This window comes from Choristoneura fumiferana, chromosome Z (genome assembly GCF_025370935.1).
Source record: "Choristoneura fumiferana chromosome Z, NRCan_CFum_1, whole genome shotgun sequence".
NCBI lineage: Eukaryota > Metazoa > Arthropoda > Insecta > Lepidoptera > Tortricidae > Choristoneura > Choristoneura fumiferana.
Window position 1 is genome coordinate 25,960,224 of NC_133472.1, and position 23,005 is coordinate 25,983,228.

Genomic DNA, 23,005 nt, shown 5'->3' on the forward strand with positions numbered 1-23,005 from the left:
TATCGCCAGGTGGTGCATCAAATCAAACCAAACTGCCGGTCGATTAATCAAATCGACTCCTTTGTTTTTAGACGCGTGTTTGACGAAGCAATTTGTTTATATTAGGCTTGGCCTTATAGTGAGCATGTTATGGAAAAGTCCAGTGACGAACACTTTTTCAGTAAAATACATATTTGCTAATTGATAAGTTTAAGCATCTCATGGATTTTATGTCTTGCTTAGGTAATCATCTGATGTCTCCACCGGAGTTTTACACAGTATCGTTCAATGTTCAGGCGTTTTGCGTCAACAACGTAACAATTACGTAGAATTTGGCCCTTCATTTTGCTTTCTGGTCTTACTCTGCATTTTATAGTGGCATTGTATTACATTAGTATACCACGCTTGTGAATAGGTTAACTGAAAAAAACGTGTAATTTAAAACAATATTTGTAGAATCTATATAAATAAAACCTAGTTTAAGCAATTCAAATAGTTACATTATAGGTAATATTATTTTATGCACCTAAAAATTTTGCAAGAAACAAATCTATATTAGGGAATGTAGGGGACGTAGATTGTAAGAATAGACCCGGTTTCTAAAACAAATAAACCAATCAAAGCAAAAAGTGTACGAAAGATCGCTTATAAGGAAATGGCAGATAATATCGTACCATTACGAGGCCATTGGTGTAAAATTAAAAAAGAACCGATGAGTGTTAAAGCTTATCGCGGGAGGCGTCGACGAGGGCCCCGCCCCGCTGAGCTTTTATTGAGCTTTGTTAATTACCTACGAGTGCCCATGCTTACCCAAGGCCCGACGGCGACAGTGCGCGACGAAATTATTTCGCGGTAAGCGATTTACTAATACCTACATTGAGTGTTTTTTCTACGTATTGTCCGCTGCGCGGTGGCAAACGACTGACTAGCAATAGTCAGAGAAATCTTCGGCCAGGCGTAAATTTGTATATGGACTTGGAATCTTCGATGCATTTCATGCTTGCATACAAGGCGACTTCAAAATATTCCGGAATAATTCAGCAAATCATGAGTTTAGTTTGACTGAACTACCTTGTTTTTCACGACTTTTCAATTGTTCGATGTTCAAACCGTTCCACGTCAAAACTGTGCAATAAGCTATATGATACTAGCTTTTTCCCGCGGCTTCGCTCGCGTTAAATTTGGGGTAACAATTAACATACATTTACTTTCTGCGATCCTTTTTTTCGTGTTTTGATTGATTTTTTGGAGGATTTCATGGAAATTTAATACAGTAAGACGTTGTTTTAGACAGATGGTGCACATTTTGGAATTCAAAAATCAACCTACATACGTAATTAATCATTCATAATTCGTACCAACTCTGAAACCCTGTTTCGCTGAAACGTTAAAGACGTTAAAGTACTACTACGCGTTTCTTTTACCGGCGAATTCCTACACGATATAGGATATAGGATTGTATCTCAAGAAATTGTAAAGTCCCCGCAGGAACATGAATTACTGTTATGATCTATTTTAATATTCTTAATTGTCGATGAGAGACATATTGTAGCTTTCTATTATTAAAATAATTTTGAAAATCTGCCCCGAAATTAAATTCACTTATTTTTATTATGCGGAAATTTTGCATAAATAAAAAGAAGTCTGTCCATCAGGGATATTGTAGCTTTCTATTGGTAATAGAATTATTTAAATCAGCTCAGTAGTTTCAGAGATTACCCCCAACAAACAAAGAAACAAACAAAGTTGAGATAATTTCCTATTCCATGGGATTTTCTAAAAATCTTTCCCTAGTGCACCTCTCTATTACTTTAGGTCCATCTATGCCAATTTCAAGTCTCTAGCACCAGTAGTTTTGGCTATGCGTTGTCTGTCAGTCAGCCAGTCATGGTACTGTTCAGGTAGAGTTAGGTATACAATTATAAATAAATCAACCCTGAAGTTGAATTCACTTTTTGCTATCCCGCGGGAGTTTTACGTTTTCCCGGAGAAAAGTAGCGTATGCCAATCAGGGACAATGTAGCTCGCAATTGGTAAAATATATTTTTAAATCAACCCCAATGATGAATTTACTTAAGTATTTCGATCTTGCGGGAATTTTGCATTCTTCTGTAGAAAAGCAGCCTATGTCAATCAGAGATACTGCAGATTACTATTAGTGAAAGGTTTTTTAAAAGCGGCTCCGAATTTGGATTGTCTTACTTACTTCTATGTACCTATCCTGCGGGAATTTTGGATTTTCTCAAAGAAAAGTAATCTATACCAATCAGCAATAGTGTAGCTTTATATTAGTGGAAGAATTGTTAAAATCATACCCGAAGTTGCATTCAGTTTTTTCTATCCCATGGGAATTTTGTAATTTCCCGAAGAAAAAGTAGCCTTTGTCATTTAGGGATAGTCATATCACATAATATGTAAGATTTTTTTAAATCAGCTTCGTAATTGAATTAATTTATTTCTATCCCGCGGGAATTTTGCATTATCCCGGATAAAAGTAACCTATGTCAATCAAGGATAGTGTAGCTTACTAACGGTGAAATATTTTTTAAAATCGGCTCATTAGTTTCAGAGATTCGACTACAAACAAAGAAGCGAAATAAGTTTAGATATTTCCCTATCCCGTGGGAATTTCGTAAAATCCTTTCTTAGTGCGCGTCTACATCTATTAAGGAACATATATTCCAAATTTCAAGTTTCTAGCCCCAGTGGTTTGGGCTGTGCGTTGATCTATAAGTCAGTCAGTCAGTCAGTCAGTTTCTTCTTTTATATATATATATAGAATAGATGAGTCAAGTATTCCGATAAAAATCCTTTACAGGAACGTTCAGTAAAACTAATCCAGTAACCTCCTAAATATTCCGGAAGTATTTAAATACACCCATCATCATCCCTTCATCGCTGTTCAGTCTACTCCTGACTTACTGATTCATCAACACCCAGTCCAAACCCTTGAATCAGCGAAGTTGGACCATACATAAAGATTATATTTTCAGTTTAGATGTTGGGACGGGATTATTTAAGTCTGCTGTTGAGCAGTTATGATGGTCCTGTAGTCCCTGTCAGCGGTGATAATAAGTAGGGTGTTTGAAAAGTACAAAGTGCCACTGAGAAGAAACGAATCTGATGATAAGAGAAACGAGGGCTATCTCTCAGCCTTATTGCGGCAGAATGAGAGGTCGCATTGAACGTTTTAATTATTTTTTTATGTTCTTGCCAAATTTCATATTTGAAGGTCAATGCGAATATTTATGTGTACTAAGTATGTATGTAAGCGATTGTACAAAAGAAAAGAAACAAAAATACAATTGGTAGAAAAGGCAAACTTATCCCTTATACTTATGATATGTAACTTTCGATTTACTTTGACGGAAGTATCAAAATTTAACAGACAGCAGAGTGGTCGTGCAAGGTCTTTGCTTATAAAAATAACCCTGCAATGTATTTTCACTAAATTTCGATACATTTACGCTGTTTCCTAATCTAAAGTGCGTGCCACAGTATCCTTAGTGTTCCCTACATTACCTATTTAAGGTTCCGCAAATCCATTGTCAAATAAAATTCTGACGGTTTATGTTATGAGTAACCTTCGGATGATCGCAAATGCTGAGTCACACCAAGTAATAATGACTCGGAAATGTTGTAAAGGAACTAAAAGTTTAGAATTTTGATTACTTACAAGTATAAGTAACAATTTCCCGCTGAATTAAGATTCCAAAATAAACCTTTTTTTGCGCTTTAGGGCCCAACGATACTGGTAAATTGTTTGTGTGCAGGCGTAGTATCAGTTCAGGGTAGAGACTCATCTGAGCTACCCCGTCACCAGGCATCTCCCTCGGGGTGATAATCCGCGCGCGCGACGCCAGGCCCCGCCCCGGGGCGTGGCCGAGGACTTCCGCAGCACTCCCCCGCACATCCCCCGCCCTCCGTCTCCCACGACCGGACGAGGCGCCTCGCTATTATCCCGGCTTCCTGTCCGCGAACGCTCGCCTGCACCTCCGATGTATTGATTTGTTTATTTTTACCCGCGCAAACAACAAATAGGACGGACGTGGTCTTTCCGAGTGGTCCCGCGCTGAGCAGCCGCCGGCCGCCAACGGCCCAACATGGACTATGCAGCGAGTGCCCGAAGCCTCAGCGAGGATGGGGGTATCAATTGAGTAGAGGTGAGTGCTGTTACGAGTACTGGTGTTTAAGGAGCTTGGCACACTTGACTATCTCTAAACCCCTTATTGTAAATGCCACTTAAGCTTTCTGTTTGTTGAACCTACACTTGATTGTCTATTCCTGCCAGACTCAGACAAAACACTACTTATTTACTTTTTTATAAGCGGGCTACTTAGTCCCTTAAGTACTAAACTTCGGACAGATTCTGTGTCACAGAAGTGTAGCAATATATAAATGGTACATAAGACACGTATCTAAAGTCTAACGTAAGATATTTAGTAACCTACTCAGCTCTGCTCTATCTTTGGAAATCAACTCTTGTCGATTAGCTAAGCAATTGTGTTTAACTATAAGACTTATTGATATCCACCGATATGTACAAAATAATGTAGTAGGTACCTAACGCCCAAAGTGGTCACAAATTAACGCCAGAATTGAAGACGCTCTAAAGCGCTCTAAGCTATTTTATCTGAACAACTAGGTAGTTTGCTGCTCCGATATATATTGTACCTAGTATTTTTTAACCCCCGACGCAAAAGGAGAGGTGTTATTAGTTTGACCGCTATGTGTGTCTGTCTGTCTGTGACACCGTAGTTCTTAAACGGGTGGACCGATTTGAATGTGGTTTTTTTTTTCTATTTAAAAGCAGGTTTTCTAGCGATGGTTCTCAGACATGTTTCATCATATCGCTAATCGTTTAAATGTACCTACTATAGTATAGTCGTAGACTCAAAACGGCATTAATAAAAAAATATGTTTAGTAAAATAATGTAATAAATATATGTGTTAAAAATATGTATACCTATTTGAATCATATTAAATTAATGCACGACTTCTGTCGTGCATGACCCGTTGAAGCCTTTTCATTATATAGATGACGCGCCGGCAGTTGCTACAGCAATTAATTTTGACAATCGCAATTCAGGTAATTTAGTGAGTTAGGTATACTTAACTAATCACACCAACCCTGTTCGTTATTAGCGTTCTCAAGTCGTTTTCCCGGAAAGCGTTAGAAATATTGAAAAATGACACTAGTTTCTCAGAAGATGGCTCTAAATTTCGCTGAACATATAAAACACTGGCTAAAAAGTAACAGAAATGTATTAAGCAAGAAATTTTCCTAAGTTGCTAATAATAAATACTTAAACACAAAAACAGGTGCTATTCATACGAAAAATAATATTATCTTGATAAGGTACTGGTGATGTCTAATTATTTTTCTATTTTTTTTGTTGTTGTTTGATCTTAAGTTATTTTTTGTAAAATTCGAGGACATAAAGACAATGGGAAGCGCCCCATAGTTTAGATGATACAATAAGAGTTTACTAACGGTATTAACTTATTGGGGCAGTAAGGGCGTGTTCAAATAGGTGTGAACATTAATTTTGATAGACTTTTTATTATTTTAAGACTATTAGGTAGCTAATAAGTGTCAAGACCTTGTTTTATGCTTAACATTTCTTGTTGAATTTAATTTATATCTTTTGCACTTTATTGTAATGGAGATGCTCAGATTATCTTCCCAATAGATGGGTGGATTTCACTTTGTTTAAAGATATACTCGTAGGTATCCGCCATAAATGTAGATGTTTATTTATTTTATATCAATTTATTCACTGTCATTCACTACGGTAGTCTGTCAAACTTTTTTTTTTTTTTTATTCGACTGGATGGCAAACGAGCAAGTGGGTCTCCTGATGGTAAAAGATCACCACCGCCCATAGACAACTGCAACACCAGGGTATTGCAGATGCGTTGCCAACCTAGAGGCCTAAGATGGAATACCTCAAGTGCCAGTTATTTCACCGGCTGTCTTACTCTCCACGCCGAAACACAACAGTGCAAGCACTGCTGCTTCACGGCAGGATTAGCGAGCAAGATGGTGGTAGCAATCCGGGCGGACCTTGCACAAGGTCCTACCACCTGCAACCGTAGTTACAATTACAATTTTACAATACAAGATACATACATACATGATTGTAGATATTACAATTTTAATGGTTAATCTTAGGTATTTTAACAATTTCGTAAAGTGAAACACCTTTGTAGAATTATAAATCTCTGTTAAAGATTTCTTTAAAATTCATTTTTGTAGTTACATTGGTAAACTTTTTGATTATGCGTTTTTTATGTCCTGAATATAAAATACCTCTGTACCAAACAAACATGAATGGGTAACTAACATCTTACGAGTATTGATTAATACTAACAGTCTCGGTTAAACATTATGTTAATGGATTTGTCCCTATTTAAATTTAAATACGTACAGTAGTTACAAGTTGAAACATTCCACCTGTAACTGAGTAGGTATACATAGGTATAGGTTAGGACTCATTTTTTTAACACTAAGCATAAACAAGGCTTTATTACTTACGCTAAAATATTAAGGGGCTGTTTCACTATCCATTGATTAGTGTTAACCGACGGTTAAATGTGATGCCGTCTCCGTCTATTCGAACAAAACAAATAGAGACGGCATCACACCTAACCGCCAGTGAACACTAATCAACGGATGGTGAAACAGCCCCTTAGTCTATGTTCTTAAGTAAACCGCTAAATCATGAAGCTAATAAATATTGCGATCATTTCAAACAACACTATGATTTCTTAAAGCAAGAAATACTTAGGTATAGGTACTTACTTAATTTCCGCAAACATCTGGAGTCTACTCATATTATCTTCCAGGCAGTAGCTGTTACATGAGTTAAGCTTACCTAAGCATTTCTTACAACCGATGAAATAGTTCTTAGGTCCCAGATTAGCACATCACCCAATAACATTATACACAAGCAACATCAAGCTACATGTAAATTCAGAACATTCGAATGCAATAATTAATTCTGTGTTGATTTATGCGAATATTATTCTACCAGTTAGTATCTACATAGTACGGGGCTGAGTCCCAGCCCGAGCTGGATTTATGCCTGTATGGTAATACCGGGTGATGTTACTACGAATACGAATACATTAGCGTTTGTAACAAGCAGCGGCAAAATATAAATCGTGTTATCTTTTCACCCTGTTGACTGTTCTTTGCTAAATATTTTTCTACGCGGTGCAAGGTTTTGCCTGGGAAAGCCGGAAATGTTCTATAGCCTAGTTGCGTTGTTTGGTTTCATGAAGTTGTTATATTTTTATTGATTAAAAACAATTTCACAACCGGGTTAATCCATCCATACTATAAATCCATCCATCCGTACCATACCATTTATGTCTTCTTATACTAGCAATCTTGTTCTTGCACAAGAAAAATTTTATGTCTATATGTTTATGTCAAGATGTTCTTTAATGGCCATTTGGTTGTCGGTTGTATCTACTTATGACAGCACATACACCACATACACCACATATCTAGAACTGATACTTGCCAAGCAGATAACTTCATTCTAATTTTATGAATCAAGCGTTATTTTGTGGAGGTCTATATAAAGGTCGCGGAGTTTCAGTTCATATTCATTAATGTCACCAAAGCTGCCCAGGTATTGATCAATGTTTTATCTTATTGCCATTGACATTCATCCATTCATTTGAAGTTATCTAACCTAGTTCCTAGAATGCTTGTAGTCACGTTCCTTTTGTTGGGTCCTCTATGTTGAAACACAACGCAGAAGGCTGCAACAGCGCTCACAACGGGAAGCTTTATGATTGCATGTGATCGCTTTCATTTACTGCCTGCTTTCAGCGAGTTTGCCAACAACTTAAGCCATTAACTGGTACAAATAGCACTTTTACCAAATAATGCGTGTTTTGATGCTTATTAAACATTCTTTTATTTCTGATCGCATTCTTCTATTTAAGTACTTGTGCGCATATTTGCGAGGCGAGTTTTACGTTTTAGCTTGCTTTTGTTTCGGGAATGTGAGGTATTTTTAGCTTTCCAAGTAGAAAGTGCGGGTGCATACATTAATAAGTATAGCACACTTGTAATTAAAAAGGTTATGAATGTGAACAAATGAACATAATTTTTATTACTTACATGATTACAGCTTTACGAATAATTTAGCAGTTAGAAGGTACCTAAACTCCTCCGATCAACAATTAGTACAAAAGAAAGAAAAAGAAAAAGACATTGTGCCGACAGAAGCAAAAAAGGGCCATACTCAGCGTGTTGCCACGGCAAGCTGGTTTTTTTCATTGAAATCAAGCGTCTCCCCCCCCCCCCCTCTAAAATGTAAACTGCTGGGTGAAAACGTTTTAAAAAAATCAGAATGTTAGTAAATATATCAAATTAACAAAGAAAATTATAGCGGCTAAGATTGCTTGAGAATAATTAGTAAGTATTTTAAGAGTAAATAGCAGCCTAAGGTATAAAATATACCTAAACTTGGAAGATTCAGTACACAATACAAAATATTATTTGATTTTTTTGTAATGGCAACGGAAACCTATCCTGCGCGTGTACGACACGCTCTTGGTCGGTTTTTTTTTAATACTTAATATGGGACTTATTCTTATTGCCCTCCACATGCCTTAGTTTATTTCCTTCTCTCGTATTTTGCTACATCGTGATATGTCTGAGTCAGGGCATAATGAATGTGGAGGAGGCAGAAAGAAGAAGGTTAGCCCTCTGGACGGGCCGAGCTCGATTTTGCGCTCGATTTGCTCCGTGATAAGTTACTTCAGCTAACATTTACTGAGAGCTTGTAGGTATCCACACGAAATTCTCAGGAAATTCTGTTTTAGTCGCTTTCTAAAAACGAAAACAAAAAGAACAAATAAATTATTTTATTAAAATTGATGAAATCAGGTAACATAGATAAATTATACAAATATCTGTCTGTTGTTATAACCTATGCCTTGTCAGATCATTTGTATAAAAATGTAATATTGTAAGCTGCAGAGATAACTACTTTTGATTTAGAAATATAATAACGCCTCTTATAGAGAATTCTAGTTCCCAAATAACAATTAAATAGAAATTATAAGATCCGAAATACGGATAAATGTGGTCTTGATTCCATTTAGTGAACGACTGTGCAAGGAATTTTAACAACATAAGTTTATTTTTCTTTACAGTATAATTAAAATGGTGTGACAACCTGACGTAGGGTAGAACTAGATTGATCAAAAGATTGATGAGAATCAAACTAAGTTATTTCAATAGGAGGCGCTTATTGTCACGACTTAATATATCACCTACCGGAGCATCCATGGTGGCTATAAACATTACATATGTGAACAATTTTTTTTATCATAGGTGATACCTGTTCCGATATTTTTAAGATTTCGTACAAGTCGACGGAATAAGAATTATGTAAATGGGCCAATCAACTATTTTACCGACACTTTGGGCGTCTCCTGCGGTAAATTGTCTCTGGCGTTACCAAAAAATCGTACTTCCAACAAGATATCTCACGGTTTAATAGGTTGAACTTACGTAGGATGGCATGTATTCATGTACACCATCTATTAAATTACAGAAAAAACATGTCTACTTACAAAAGTCTGCAATTGTTTGAAAAATGTCGCGGCAGATTAGTGTGGGTAAAAAAGTTGATTGGCCCAAATAAGAACATGATGTCGTATCGTATTCCGTGCACTCTACTCTAGGAAAGAGGATGAAGCTTCAATCAGAGTCTTGTGTTGCTTTTTAGTTATTTTAGAATTAGGTAGGAAAACTATCGCACAAAGTTGTACCTATTGAAAATGTAAAGACAAAAAAATATCTTAAATAAAACTATTAGTGTGTCAGTCTGTACGTCTGAGCGACTTATTCGTAGGTTCTTTTTTAAGAGCATAAAGATGTATGTTCACGTACCTCGTAGTGTAGGTATTGACCATCTCCGAGGAACACGGATGACACTTTTTACGGCATATAATAAGGTAATCTACAGACTTCCTGCGACAAAGTGGCGCGAGCCATTAGACTGCGCGCCGGTGCTCTTGTATGCGCGACTGTGTCTACTTTTATACTTTTATAAACTTACTACTTACTTTCATAAATTACCTTTCAATAAGTATTACCTAACTGTATATGATGTAAAAAAACATGTATGTATACTTGAGAAGGCAAGGGTAAATCCGCGTCTGCCTAGTAGATGTTTAGGTATATCTATTTTATGTATTTTAGAATAGCCACGTAGGTACCTACGGGTCAGCAATTCTTAAAGATCCATATTTATTTCTCCGTTTAATTTTAAAAAAAATACTGAATTTACGTGAACGCATTTTGCATCATGCACTTCCTTTCAATTCCGCGTTTTAGCCATCAGTTGTTCTGCACATACATGTTGAGTTTAAAACATTTCCATTTTATAAGAGTCAATTCCTGTTCGTGGTCAAATCGAGCAGTAAATATAAATTGGTTATACGACACATTTCCCTTACGCCGGATGCAATCAATTTGAACGCTCTGGCGCACGGCGCAAGCGCTGGCTACAGTCGACGAAAGGACACTGTCAAATGATCATCACAAGATCCGTTGGAACCGTGGACAAAAGTTAAAAATAACCTATCCGCAACTTTTGCTGTGCTCTTAACTAAACCAACATATGACTTCGCAAGACTAGTGCATCAGACCAAGTTAAAGTGATTACGTCAATGCTCAGACATAGTGCGAATACAGTGTTAGAGGGGTGATAATTGTGGGAGTAGCTCGTCGTAGTGGTATCACTGGCATGTGATACCACCTGATATCAGCCACCACGGAAGTTAATAAGAACGAGACAAAGCGCCCAAAACGAAAAAGAATATCCGACATGAGGTGAGGTGATAAGCAAAAGTCATACCTACCTGAGCATGCCAGTGATTTTTTTAGGAGTTTGTTCTTGTCGGTCGAATATAATTTTAATTGAAATAGAACAACTGTATTGCAACTATAGTCAACCGCGATGTTCTGGGGCAATACCTTGCTTATGTTCTATATAGTACTCGTATATCGTTAAAGTGTACAGCCGTGTCGTATAATGCAGCAGTGGTCTAATGGTTTTACCTATGGTCTCTTAAGCCGGGCTTAGACTAGCAAGAAAAATCATGCAAGTTGCAATGCATTGCGAGGCCTTAAAGCCAACGAGTTTGAAGTGGTCAATCAAGCGCCGCAATATAATGCAACTTGCACGATGTTTCTTGCAGGTCTAAACTACCTATAATATTTTTCGAAATTCATGTGCGAAATTACATTCTAAATTTACCGCGAGCTTTACGATGAAGGAAAACATCGTGAAGAAACCTGTACAAACCTGCGAAGCAATTCATTGATGTGAATTTTCCAATCCGCACTGGGCCCGCATTAGAACTATGGTTCAAGTCCTCTTATTCTGAGTGGAGGCCTGTGCACAGTAATGGAACATATATAGACTGGGATGATGTAAAGTGTAAAATTAAATTCGTAGTAGCAAACCGTAGTCAAAGTATAACTAGATGATTAATTTTGTATCGGTAGTGCAGCGCTGAAATACATATATTTATGCAAAGTCAAATACTAATAACCTAATTCCTTAATTCCAAACACAAACAAAACAAGTGGCCGTGGTGACCTAGTGGTTTGTCCTAAGATCATGCGCGAAGTTCGCGCGCAATACTTGAATTAATAATAATCCTACGCTTAAAAAGTTACGATTCGTTAGTGAAATGGAGTTCCAAAAATGTAAAAAAACGCTTGCTAAAAAGGGTGCACATTTTGTGTGTCAAGGACAATGCCAGGGAACCTGTCACCGGAACTGTGTCAAAGGTCTAGAGGCTGATATTAAAAACGGAAAAAATAGAATTTATTGCAACAACTGTGAAAACGAAGAATCGGAGGAAGAGTTTATGGAAGAAGAGTTCAGTAATGCAAAAATTCTAATAGATATCCAGAAAAAAGTGGCAGCTATACCCGGACTCGCGAAGCAGATTAAAGTTGAATATTTTGTAGTGTTTACTAAATCGAAAAATCGTTGTAGCAACTCCCTAATGGTTTTAAAAGACCTATTCAACGATACCCCACACTACAAGGTTGGATGAGAAAAAAAAATCAACCCCACTTTACGTCTATGGGAGGTACACTAAAAAAATTTTTTTTAAATGTTTTATTATACCATTTTGTCGGCATAGTTTACATATATATTCGTGCAAAATTACAGCTTCCTAGCATTGATAGTCCCTGAGCAAACCTCGGACGGACAGACAGACGTGGCGAAACTATAAGGGTTCCGTTTTTGCCATTTTGGCTACGGAACCCTAAAAAGCGAGTAGTCTATTTACGTTTATTTAAGCTAGGAAAAACTCTTTACTTTTTATTGCTATTCACTGGCAACTTGACCCACCACTTTTGTTTCATAATGGAACAGTATGGGAAAAGAGAAGTCTCACTTTGTTCTAGCTAGTACGTCACTGGCAAGTAAGCTGGGGTAAAAAGCTAGTATGTAGTTCTATAGAACAATTTGGGTAAATAAATCCTATTTTGTACCATGACGTCACAGACCTATGGAACAGAATATGGGAAGCACTCGAATCGCCTCGATATATCACTGTGGTGTGTGCGATGCTTTACGTGAGTCAGTGGGAATATCGGAATAAAAGTAGCCTATACTATATGTTAATATGTTATTCCACACATCCAGCTATGCCAACACACACACACACACACACACACACACACACACACACACACACACACACACACAATTTTACATTTATTATATAGTAGGAATCACATAAAACAGTTTATTTGATAGAGTGCTTCAAAGAGCAATTTGATCTATTTTGAAGTTGAATTGACTTAAAGTTGACTTACAGTCAATCAAAAATTCTCGTTACCACCTAAGGTTCAATAAATTTTATGCAACTCAGAGTATTAAATCAGTCTTATTGTTTTTTTTCTGAAGTTGGAACGCAAAGTCGCAACATTTACGGCACGTCACTGCGATTCCGCACCGTCAGCATCAGCGTATTTATACAACGATGTGGAGGACATGCGATAAAATCGTGACGTTTACGGCACATCAAATGATGCGATTCCGTACCGTCTGCGTATTTTGGGCAGCGGTGTGCTCACTGCTTAACTCGTTTATTCCCACGGTTTGGTTTTCATGAGCCTTTCATGATTTCGCGTTTTTACCAAATTCCTATCTAAATTGCCAAAAATAACATAATGGGCTTCATTTACATATACATATATCGTACAGCTAATGCGCGCAAGTTCGGCTGTGAAGAATTCTTTTGATGCTGTCCCGCGGACACTGTGTAATTTGCCTGAATGAAACTATATATTCCAGGGTGTCAAACTATCTTCCATACCAAATTTATTTTCATTACGATGAGTTAGAACCAAGAGCATATTATTCGTGTTAAATTTCATTTTTCTGGATTTAATAATCTCGTAGATATATGGAAATTAAAAATAACCCGTGTTATCCTCACGGTCCAGTCAGCTACATTTCTTTATTCCTAGTACGCATAGGTAAATTTTCATAATTTCACATTTATAATACTAGTAGCATTAATACTGTTAATTGTCACTATCTATAGGTTAAATTGTCTGAAATAAATATTTTTTTAGGTTCCCGTACTTCAATCGACAAAAATTAAACCTTTATAGCACTTTGTTTTCTGTTCGTCTGTCAATCAAGACCCTTTTTCTTAAGCACGCGTAAAGGTATTTATTTACCTGACATTAATTTGAAATATTCAGTTCTGTTACTTCTTGAACAGGGGTGACGTTGCTTGTTACCATCCATGTAGTAAACCAAATTATAACATGACCTTCAACGTCCTTGGTAGACGGGCGTGTGTTTCGTTACCACAACTCTCTACTGATTCGTAGCATTGCGTGTGACAAGTATGTTTCTAAGCATAGGTAGAAATATCAGGGTCCAGATTTCATAATGAATTAGGTACATACGTTGCGTACGTGGAATAAGTGTGTTTTGCCCTTAAACTGTGGAGCCGAAACACAATCTGTGGTCGTAGACCAAGTTCCAACAGGTGACCTCTGTTGGTATGCTGGTTTACAACCGTCTGGAACGTGCTTAAATCAACTGAAAAAAAAAGATGTACAGTCATTAGAAAATGCGTTTCCATACAAATTGCTGGGGATCCAAAACCTATAGGGTACGAGTATTTCCAGTTGTCCTAGAAACTTAAAATTTGGTCTGAAGAGCTGTTACAGCACAACCAATAAAAAAAAGTCTGAAATTCCATTTTTTTTGTGTTTTTCTGTCTATAACAGTAACCAATTACAAAGGCCGCGGCGCACACTGTGTACCTACATTTTTCTTAGGAACAGTAGTCTGCTTACATTGAATATTTTGTCACAAATTTGTACGAAACTCTCGATGCGAGAGTCCGACTCGCACTTATCTGGTTTATTTTATTTTAATATATCATATTTTGTTACAGGGTGGATTTCCGCGGATTAAAGTGCGCCACAGCCACAGCACTCAGAGCAGGAATCAAAGCTGCGATGTACGAAAGTAGCTGCTCTTACGCCGGAGCCTTAGAACTGAAACGAAGTGCACTGAAAGAGGAGCCGTGGCCAACGACAGAATGGCCGCCTTACCGGCTTCACCAGTCCACCTTCGAGCAGCTAAAGCAGAGCGTGGAGAAAGCGAAAGCAGCTTTGCAAGACCGGTCTGGTCTTTTGGGGACAGCGACTGCCTTCGGTGACTTTTACGGCGGGCAGCTGGGTCAGGACGCCACCAGCTCCACACTTGGCTTCGGCAGGACGACGCGGACAGAGGACTCCATGCTGGGCGCCATAGATAAAAACAAATCGCTGGGTAAGTGCTCTTATATTGCTTATTAGCTCTCGCTCGCGACTTTGTTTGCTGAAAAATTATTTATCGACATCCTGCGGGAACTATTCGATTTTCCGGGATAAAAGCATCCTTCCTATGATCTTTCTAGAGATTTCATCGAATTAGGGAAGATTGAGAGAGACTGAGAGAGTTAAGGGATATGTTCTCCTTTGTAATTATTTGTTCTGAAACCTGTTGTTTTCATTATGTGTAACTATGTGCAAAAATAAAAAGTGTATGAGTAAACGATGTAAGTATGCGTTATTTTTTATTTCCGTTAACTTTAATTTCTCCAAGACACTAAGTAGTGTCCTAACTTTTACTGTTACAAAATAATAAAGAATTGATTATTGATTTTGCAGTGTAATTTTTTTTTCATATGCTTATAACAGTTTTTAAGTTTTAATTCACATATACTTATTAAGCAAAAGAACGTTAAAAAGTTTTTTTTTATGTTTCTCTCTAATTTGTCACGTCAATGTCCCTTGTTAATTTTGTGAAATTTCTATTTGACCTTTAACAATAACTTTACTTTATCCTATATTATGTGTAGGTACTAGCCGTTGCCCGCGACTCCGTCCGCGTATTATTCGGTTATCGCTATCCCGCGGGAACTATGCAATTTTTCGGGATAAAAAATATCCTATGTCGTTCCCGGGGACTTAAATTATCTGTATATCGAATTTCATCTAAATCGGTTCAGCAGTTTAGACGTGAATGAGTAACAAACATCTAAACATCCGAACATGCAAACATCTTCACAAACTTTTACATTTATAATATTAGTAGGATAGCAAGATAGGACGAGGCAGTATCTATAAATGAACTGAGCCGTCTGTCGAAAATTAACGAAAATCAATAAAAGCATGGTGTTTACATCATTTCTAGTAGATATCGGTACAATGCGCGTTCAAGAATAAAGTAAGTCGATACCTGTTATGTGTTAAGAGTAATTAACATAGAATTCACGTTACTTATAGTCCAAATTATTATGTACCTAATCCCTACTGGACCCAAAGTCATGGATTTTCTGAGTAAATATTGTAATAGGTAAAACATGATAGGTACTAGAAGTATAGTATTTCCATCAAAGTGGCATACTCATTTTTTTAATAATCCCGTCTCTGATGACACCCTCGAATTGTAAGTAAAATCGTACAAATATTTAGAGATAACGCGAGGCACCTCAACCGTAAGTGTCATCTTAAATTTTACACCCCAACCTTTCACATCAGATATCTCCATTTTTAAAGTCTTCACAGACAGTATTCTATACAGCAGCGAGCAGTATTCACCAAAAATGATATCGATTGCCTCACGTGCGAATAGGATGAAATATTCGCGGGGAAAACATCCTTAGCGCAACGATATAAAGTTTCGTTTAGTGCAGAGTTTATAGAAAGTTGAAACCCTTTGAGATTAAGCGTTCAGATGCTGCGTAGGTATAGAGACGAAAGGCAAGGTGGGGAGCAAGGATCTTCCACATAGATAACAATCGCTCTCAAGGGAGCGAAACGGGGCGTGCGGGATATTTTACCCCGTCGTTACCACGGCAACGCTCCCGCCCACTAACCGCCCTAGAGATCATCGCATCGGCCCACAGCCTTAATAAATACTACTTGTGACGCAAAAATAAAATTTTATTATCTCCGTTGAGTTCATTATTTCAAAACTTAGCCGAGGGTAAGCGAGCCGGCTTCCCAGGCTCTAACGAGGGACTCGTTTGTGAGGTAAATTTCGCAGTTTTACCGAATCATTTTAAACGAATGCATATTGTGTACCGCCGATAACTGCTCTTCAGATATCTTTGGATTCTTAACGATTTATTTGAATGAATAGTAGGTTCAGTTTTATGACTAAAACTAAGTCATTTTACTAGAGGTATTTTGTGAATCATACTCTCTCTGGATAAAAGTACCTATCTATTATATAGATATATGTATTTATATACATTACGTTGTACACAACGTGTTGTTTTTAATTTCCGTTAACTTTAAGTGAGTATTCAACAGATTAAATGTAATACATATATTCAAGACACTAGTGTCCTAACTTTGATTTGGTCTAAAAGTTAATTACCGGTTAATCAATAATCCATCAGTCGAAATTAACAGAAAACATACGCGGTGTATAAGATTTATTTAAAATTCAATATCTACATTCTTAATATGCCCGACGAAAAAAGAATAGTGTGGTTATTAGTGTACCTCACTGTTGTCAATTTGGTCCATCGTTTATTTCACAGATGTTAAACTAAATTATCATCATTGAAACATAATTAAGTAAATTCAGTTCAATATTATTGATGTCATTAAGAAGTCGATTTTAAAAGAAATTGTGGCTCTTCATACCCGTGAATGGAAGGCCCGACCTCGGCGCAATCTCTACCAACGAGCCGGCCGAGGCAGCGCAACAATGGAAATCATTATTTGCTCTGAATTTACATTTTTATGAATTGTGAATTTCAGCGGCGAAAATGTTTAGTTGTCTTTTTGGAGAGCTCTTCTATTGTCCACCAACTCTTTATTACGCGACCTCGGGGATACTTCTTAAACAAAAGACTGTTGATTTTCCATTTTTACAAGCATTTATCATCTATTCGAATTTCTAAGCTTAAAGATAGATTCTAATTATAGTTATAAAAAATCGATGCGTTAAAATAACAATTTTTCTCTGACCATTACCTTACATTATAGAGAACAATTTATTATTGTCTCTCTCTCAGAATTCAATCAACGCAAAGGGGGGGGGGAGGGGGGACACATTTTAAATTGAGAACGTGTAATTTACATAATATTCAAATAACTGCAAAAATCCACGCGCCGACTCCGATGGAAGTGCCTAATCTCGCAGTCATTAGGAGCACCGTATTAAAATTTATAAGTCCGAGGGCTCAACTAAAGAGTTGTTAACACAGGAATGATTGCGGAACGCCCCACGCAGCTCCCGCCGCCTGCGCCGCTATCGCGCACCGTATCTACACAGTACGAGTATACGCACCAATTGTCATCAATTATGATGCCGTACTTTAGATACTATCGCGATAAAATATATATCAATAAATCATTTTATAACGTGCCTGATACGAGCTTATTGATTTTTTTTAATGTTTATTGCATAAGCAAAAGGCCTGGGGTCGGTTTGTTGTTTCACAATCTATATTCATTAGTGCAGACGGTCTACCCCGCTAGAAGATTGGGCCGCACTTTAACGGGTTAAAGCACTTTCTATGCAGAATGTTTACCTGGAACTGCCACTACATCAGATTTGATTAAGATTTGTACTATGGAATTTAATGCATAGCGGTAAAAGTATTTACGTCACCTAAAAAGACGTACCTATGTACGAGTAAATTACTACATTTTACTAAGGTTTAAAACCTTCGTAAGTGCAATAATGTATAGTAACATAATCATATTATTATTACGTATATACACACACACACACACACACACAAACATCATGCCTTTATTCTCAAATGGGGTAGGCAGAGAGCACACGTAACGTTACCGCTTCGTAGCCACTTTTAGCAATTTTAGGTTTAGTATACGTATCAAAATAGTTAAGATTTTTTTATCAGAATGTTGGAAAACTAGCTATGTGTTACTACAAAACAAAACTTCAAATTAAATTTTCCACTGATTGACATTCATCACATTTTTCTAACACTTTTGAATAACGATAAATCTAAACTGAGTCGTACATCTTCTAAAATATATACCTACTTAGGTACTCGTACACTTTGTTGACATTTCCGTTTTCAAATTAAACTTATAATAATATCCGGGCTACTGAAAACAACTTAGCTAAAGTTTATTTTACAAAATAAACTGTTTATTAATATTAAAATAATATAGACAAAGGTAACAGGTTACAAATTAAACTTCACCACCAAGCCCCTAAATTTCAAACCAAATAAAACAACACCGATTATTTAATACTTACATAAGCCAATAAGTCAATCCGCACTTGAAAGCGTTCTCACAGTATCATCCCCGTCCCGCTGAGCGCAATAGCAAACAAACAATTACTGCACAATCAATGGCCACTCACGCGCAAACCTAGTATAAATCAGCGCTATAATGGAGCGCATTACTTCGAGTGATATCATTTTTAGCTCCCTGATATTGACAAAAGATGGCGCGCGGCAGCGTGCGCCCGCGCATGCCGTAAACATCAGTATGTTGTGCTCACCATTTCATGGGAACCTCGTCCGGGACAATGTAGACTTAATTGCGCGATAGAAATACCAGTAATGACGAGCCCATCCCCTTCGTTTTAAGATTTATGTGCGTGCCGTGACCACCCGAAAAGTACGACATATTTATTTTTATTAGATAAATAAATAGCTGCGAGCATATTGTGCGCTGCGATTCCTGGATGATAAATGGTTGTTTTTAAGTGTGGGAGAGTATTTTTTATCTAATCGTTTTCTTCTGTTTTAATTTCTGAAATTAAAAAGACATAATTTTTCAAAGATGTGATTATACTTTAGTATTTCAATAAACTTGAGTTTGTACATTTAAATATTTGTAACTCATCAACCATTCCAAAACGGCAGAATGGATTTGGATAAAAGTAAGCACGTAGAAAATGTGTAGCCTAGGTTACCATGGTACTGTTCCCCTGGGAAACTGTAAAGTTTCCGCAGCATAGCGATTACCAAATTCTACGCCGACGAATTCACGGGCAAGAGCTAATCTTACATAATGATGGGTACGAAAGTTTAACTGTATTTCTTTGAAAAACGTATTTATTTCCTTAGGATCAGACAAACTGTCCGGTGGACTAGGAAAAGGCTACTCCACGCCCACGCTGTCCGACACACTACGAGCCACAAAATGTTCAGGTAAACTTTACAATTATTCACTTTTAATATAAATCCAACTCATGTATTTTAGTACAAATGGGATTTTTATTGTTCCAACAAAGCAAACATTTTATTTCGGCTCCAAATTATGAAGTCTCGCACTATGTTTCCGCCATTAATTATTATTTTACAGAACGAACTCCACAATTATTTGATTAGGAAAGACAGAGAAATAGAGATATTATACGAATATGTACCGTTGTGGAGTGTACATTTTTGACAACTAAACTGGAAAGAGAGAAAAATATGAGTAAAGTAAATATGTTTCAATTAGTAGACATCCTAATTTTTGCCATACTTTTCATAATAGATGTCACGTAATAATTTTCGACTACCCGGTGGGAATCGAATTGCCACGCCTCTTAAATACCTACCATAATTATCTTCTTACTATAACTATCTCCACATTTCACTTATGTCAAAGTTACGCCTAGTTTAATAAGATAAAACTGAACACATTGATTCAGTACCCACTATTGCACGCCCAATATTTTTTATGTCATAAGTAAAGCTGAAATAATAACAGCGGCAACACTGCGGTATTAATTTCACAACATCACGTAAGGAAGGAAGCGGCGCTGACACGTTCCTGTTTACCTAACAACTGTATTTACCGAGCGGAGAAATATAAGTTCGTATTCAGTGCAACACTAAACAACCTGTCGACACCCATTAAGGTTGCACCCAACATTTCCTGGCCATTTATTACCAACAAGTACTTACATGGTTTAGTAGCTAATCGCGACTCTTACGAATAGAGTACAAGTTGAGTTAGTAACAATAATTAATGTGTTAATAGTCTAAAGTGCGTTTTACAATCAATCTGTAATATTTTAGTAGACGGTATGATGGACGAATACGCGTGTAAAGATTTTTCATTGGACTTTTTATTCACGATTTACATGCTTTTGATACGGTGTATCTTGAACATCAATTATTGTGTGTGAAAACATCTTGTCGACCACAATAATAAAATCCTGTGAAATATTTACAGAGGTGTTCAATCCATTAACCCGACTACGGTGTAATATTATGAATTATAATTATAAAAAAATATGTACCATCAGCCAAATATATTTATGGTCTACCAACCTAAAGTTGATAATCGTTTGCATGTTACAAAACAATAATGCAATGCCAATAGACGTGTCTGTCAACTTGAAAGTTCGACTTTAGCGGCATATGCATTTGATAGGAACTTGTCTAAAAATTGATAGACCACTTATTTGGCTGATGGTACAAAATCTGTCTTTGCGCTGATTATACATTTTGTTGACCATACTTGCATTTTTATCCAAACAACATAATATTATATTCGTACCTACCACATTTTAAACCAATCCACTCACCAGAAGTGGCTAAAATTCTACTTCCAAGATTTGACTAACACTAACAAAACAAATATACCTACCTTGCTTTAAATTAAGTTATTTTAATGTGTAGGGTTTAGAACAGAATATTTGTATTAATTATATCGATATTACATTACATTTTATGCAACTCGTGCTAACTTGCGATTGGAACCCTAGTCAAATTTGATTGTTGATTGATACTCAACTGGCGATTGCAACTTGTCCCTCAAAAACCTAATTACGCAGAAAATAGTTGCGCGGATCAAGTTGTTGCCACTGTTCCGTAAAGACGTTTATATTTAGCAACCGAAGCGTGTCTTCAAAGGTTCGAGGGATCAGAAAGAGATGTCACAGTCGGACAATTAAAAGTTACCTCTGTGGCATCAAAGATATATTCATTTCGGTTGGTGAAGCGCTTAAGTACGTCGGTCTGCCGAGGGCATTTTATCTGGATCTTTTGAACAACGGCAAGTTCAGCAGCCGAATTTCAAATTGATGTGGAGCATTTTCTTCTTGAAGTAGTAAGTTAAATGATTCTTATTTTAAAACGGCTCTGTCCACTGGAGGATAATTTTCCCAATACCGAGTAAAAGACAGTTTTAAAACATGTCGGTCGTTCTTCGGCAAAATATTCTACAAAATTAAATATGAGAGACGGTGCTGGATAAACTATAAAGTGATTATTAAAAAGCTGTAAGTACACTAAACTTAGACACGTGTTGTCACATGTTATGTTGTTAATTAAGAGCTCTTGATATAAAAAAAGCTTTTCGCCCAATACCATTGCACCCTTCTCTAAATACTTTTGTTTGAGAGCTCAGTTCATGACGAAGGATTGGCCGTGGCCTATGGTTATATTTCAAAACGCGTTACCATTGTAAAATTTCAATGTCTGTTCTGGCTAAGTATGCTATACAGTAAATTTCAATTATTACTAGACCTGTTGTTAAATTTTCTTTAAGCAGGAAATGTCTGGAAAACATCTAACAGATCAACTTTTACTTTTTTCGAATTTTGATATTTAATAGTTGAACTACATATTTTACATAATTTCGTAATTTGTTATATTTTTCATTATATTGTATAAATACGCGAAAAAAAAGAGTAAACTCATCTAAATGTAGCTTAATTTTGTACGGTGTATCAAATTCAAGTGCCCTAGCTAAGGGTGCGTGCGAGCGACCGGCCGTGCCGAATGGCTGCGCGTGCGCGGGAAGTGTTGCCAATTCGCGGTGACAACCGTGCACTGGGATTTTTCCCGCGATAGTACTTACAATAGACGTCATGGGGTTGTATCATCCTGCTAATTGCTGTACTCTGATATGATGGGAACTTTTATCTTGTGCGAGTATTGTTGCCATTTTTCCGTTTTTTATTTAATTAAAATGTCACGGGTTGTCGGATCGTTTTAATGGAAACGCATTACAATACGAGTAGACAGGTTTGACCAGGGTTAGAAATAAATATAAAGACATTAATTTATAATTGCTGACCAAATTTGTAAGGTTTTTAGGGTTGAAAAACATTTCGAAAATACAAACTGAGACATGGATGCACAGAAAAACCAGAAAAAGAGACCAGCGCTGGGAATCGAACCCAGGTCCTCAGCAATCCGTGCTGCGTGCTATAACCCCTACACCACCGCTGGACAGGAATTTAGACACGAATTTTTCCTATGCATATATATCTCAGGTTGCTTATTTCTACTACGCTACTTATGCAGCAGCACTAGCGACATCTATGTTTCGCTCTCATCGAGAGACGTCACATTCTTTCGGAACCAACCGCTCACCCAGACAAGAGATGTCGCTATTAAGCAATCAAATTATGATTGGTTATTTGGAGTCTTTTTGTATTTTTTATTTCAACTCCAAATTTGTTACTTTTACGGGTATCCCGTGAAACCATATTGAAAAACATTATTT

At 37.0% G+C, this 23,005-nt stretch overlaps 1 protein-coding gene across 3 annotated transcripts in view; it reads left to right on the plus strand.

The window, feature by feature from the left end:
- Positions 1-3,962: 3,962 nt before the first annotated feature.
- Positions 3,963-23,005, plus strand: part of Ets65A (DNA-binding protein D-ETS-3) — a 91,231-nt gene continuing 72,188 nt past the window's right edge. For 2 of the 3 annotated variants that reach the window (XM_074094468.1, XM_074094484.1), the window contains exons 1-3: positions 10,535-10,846; positions 14,461-14,840; positions 19,624-19,707. In XM_074094468.1, the coding sequence (XP_073950569.1) occupies positions 10,842-10,846; positions 14,461-14,840; positions 19,624-19,707 (469 nt within the window). In that variant the 5' untranslated portion in view covers positions 10,535-10,841. Of the gene's footprint in view, positions 4,143-10,534; positions 10,847-14,460; positions 14,841-19,623; positions 19,708-23,005 lie in introns of those variants that run through there. The other variant, XM_074094476.1, reaches the window with a different exon arrangement.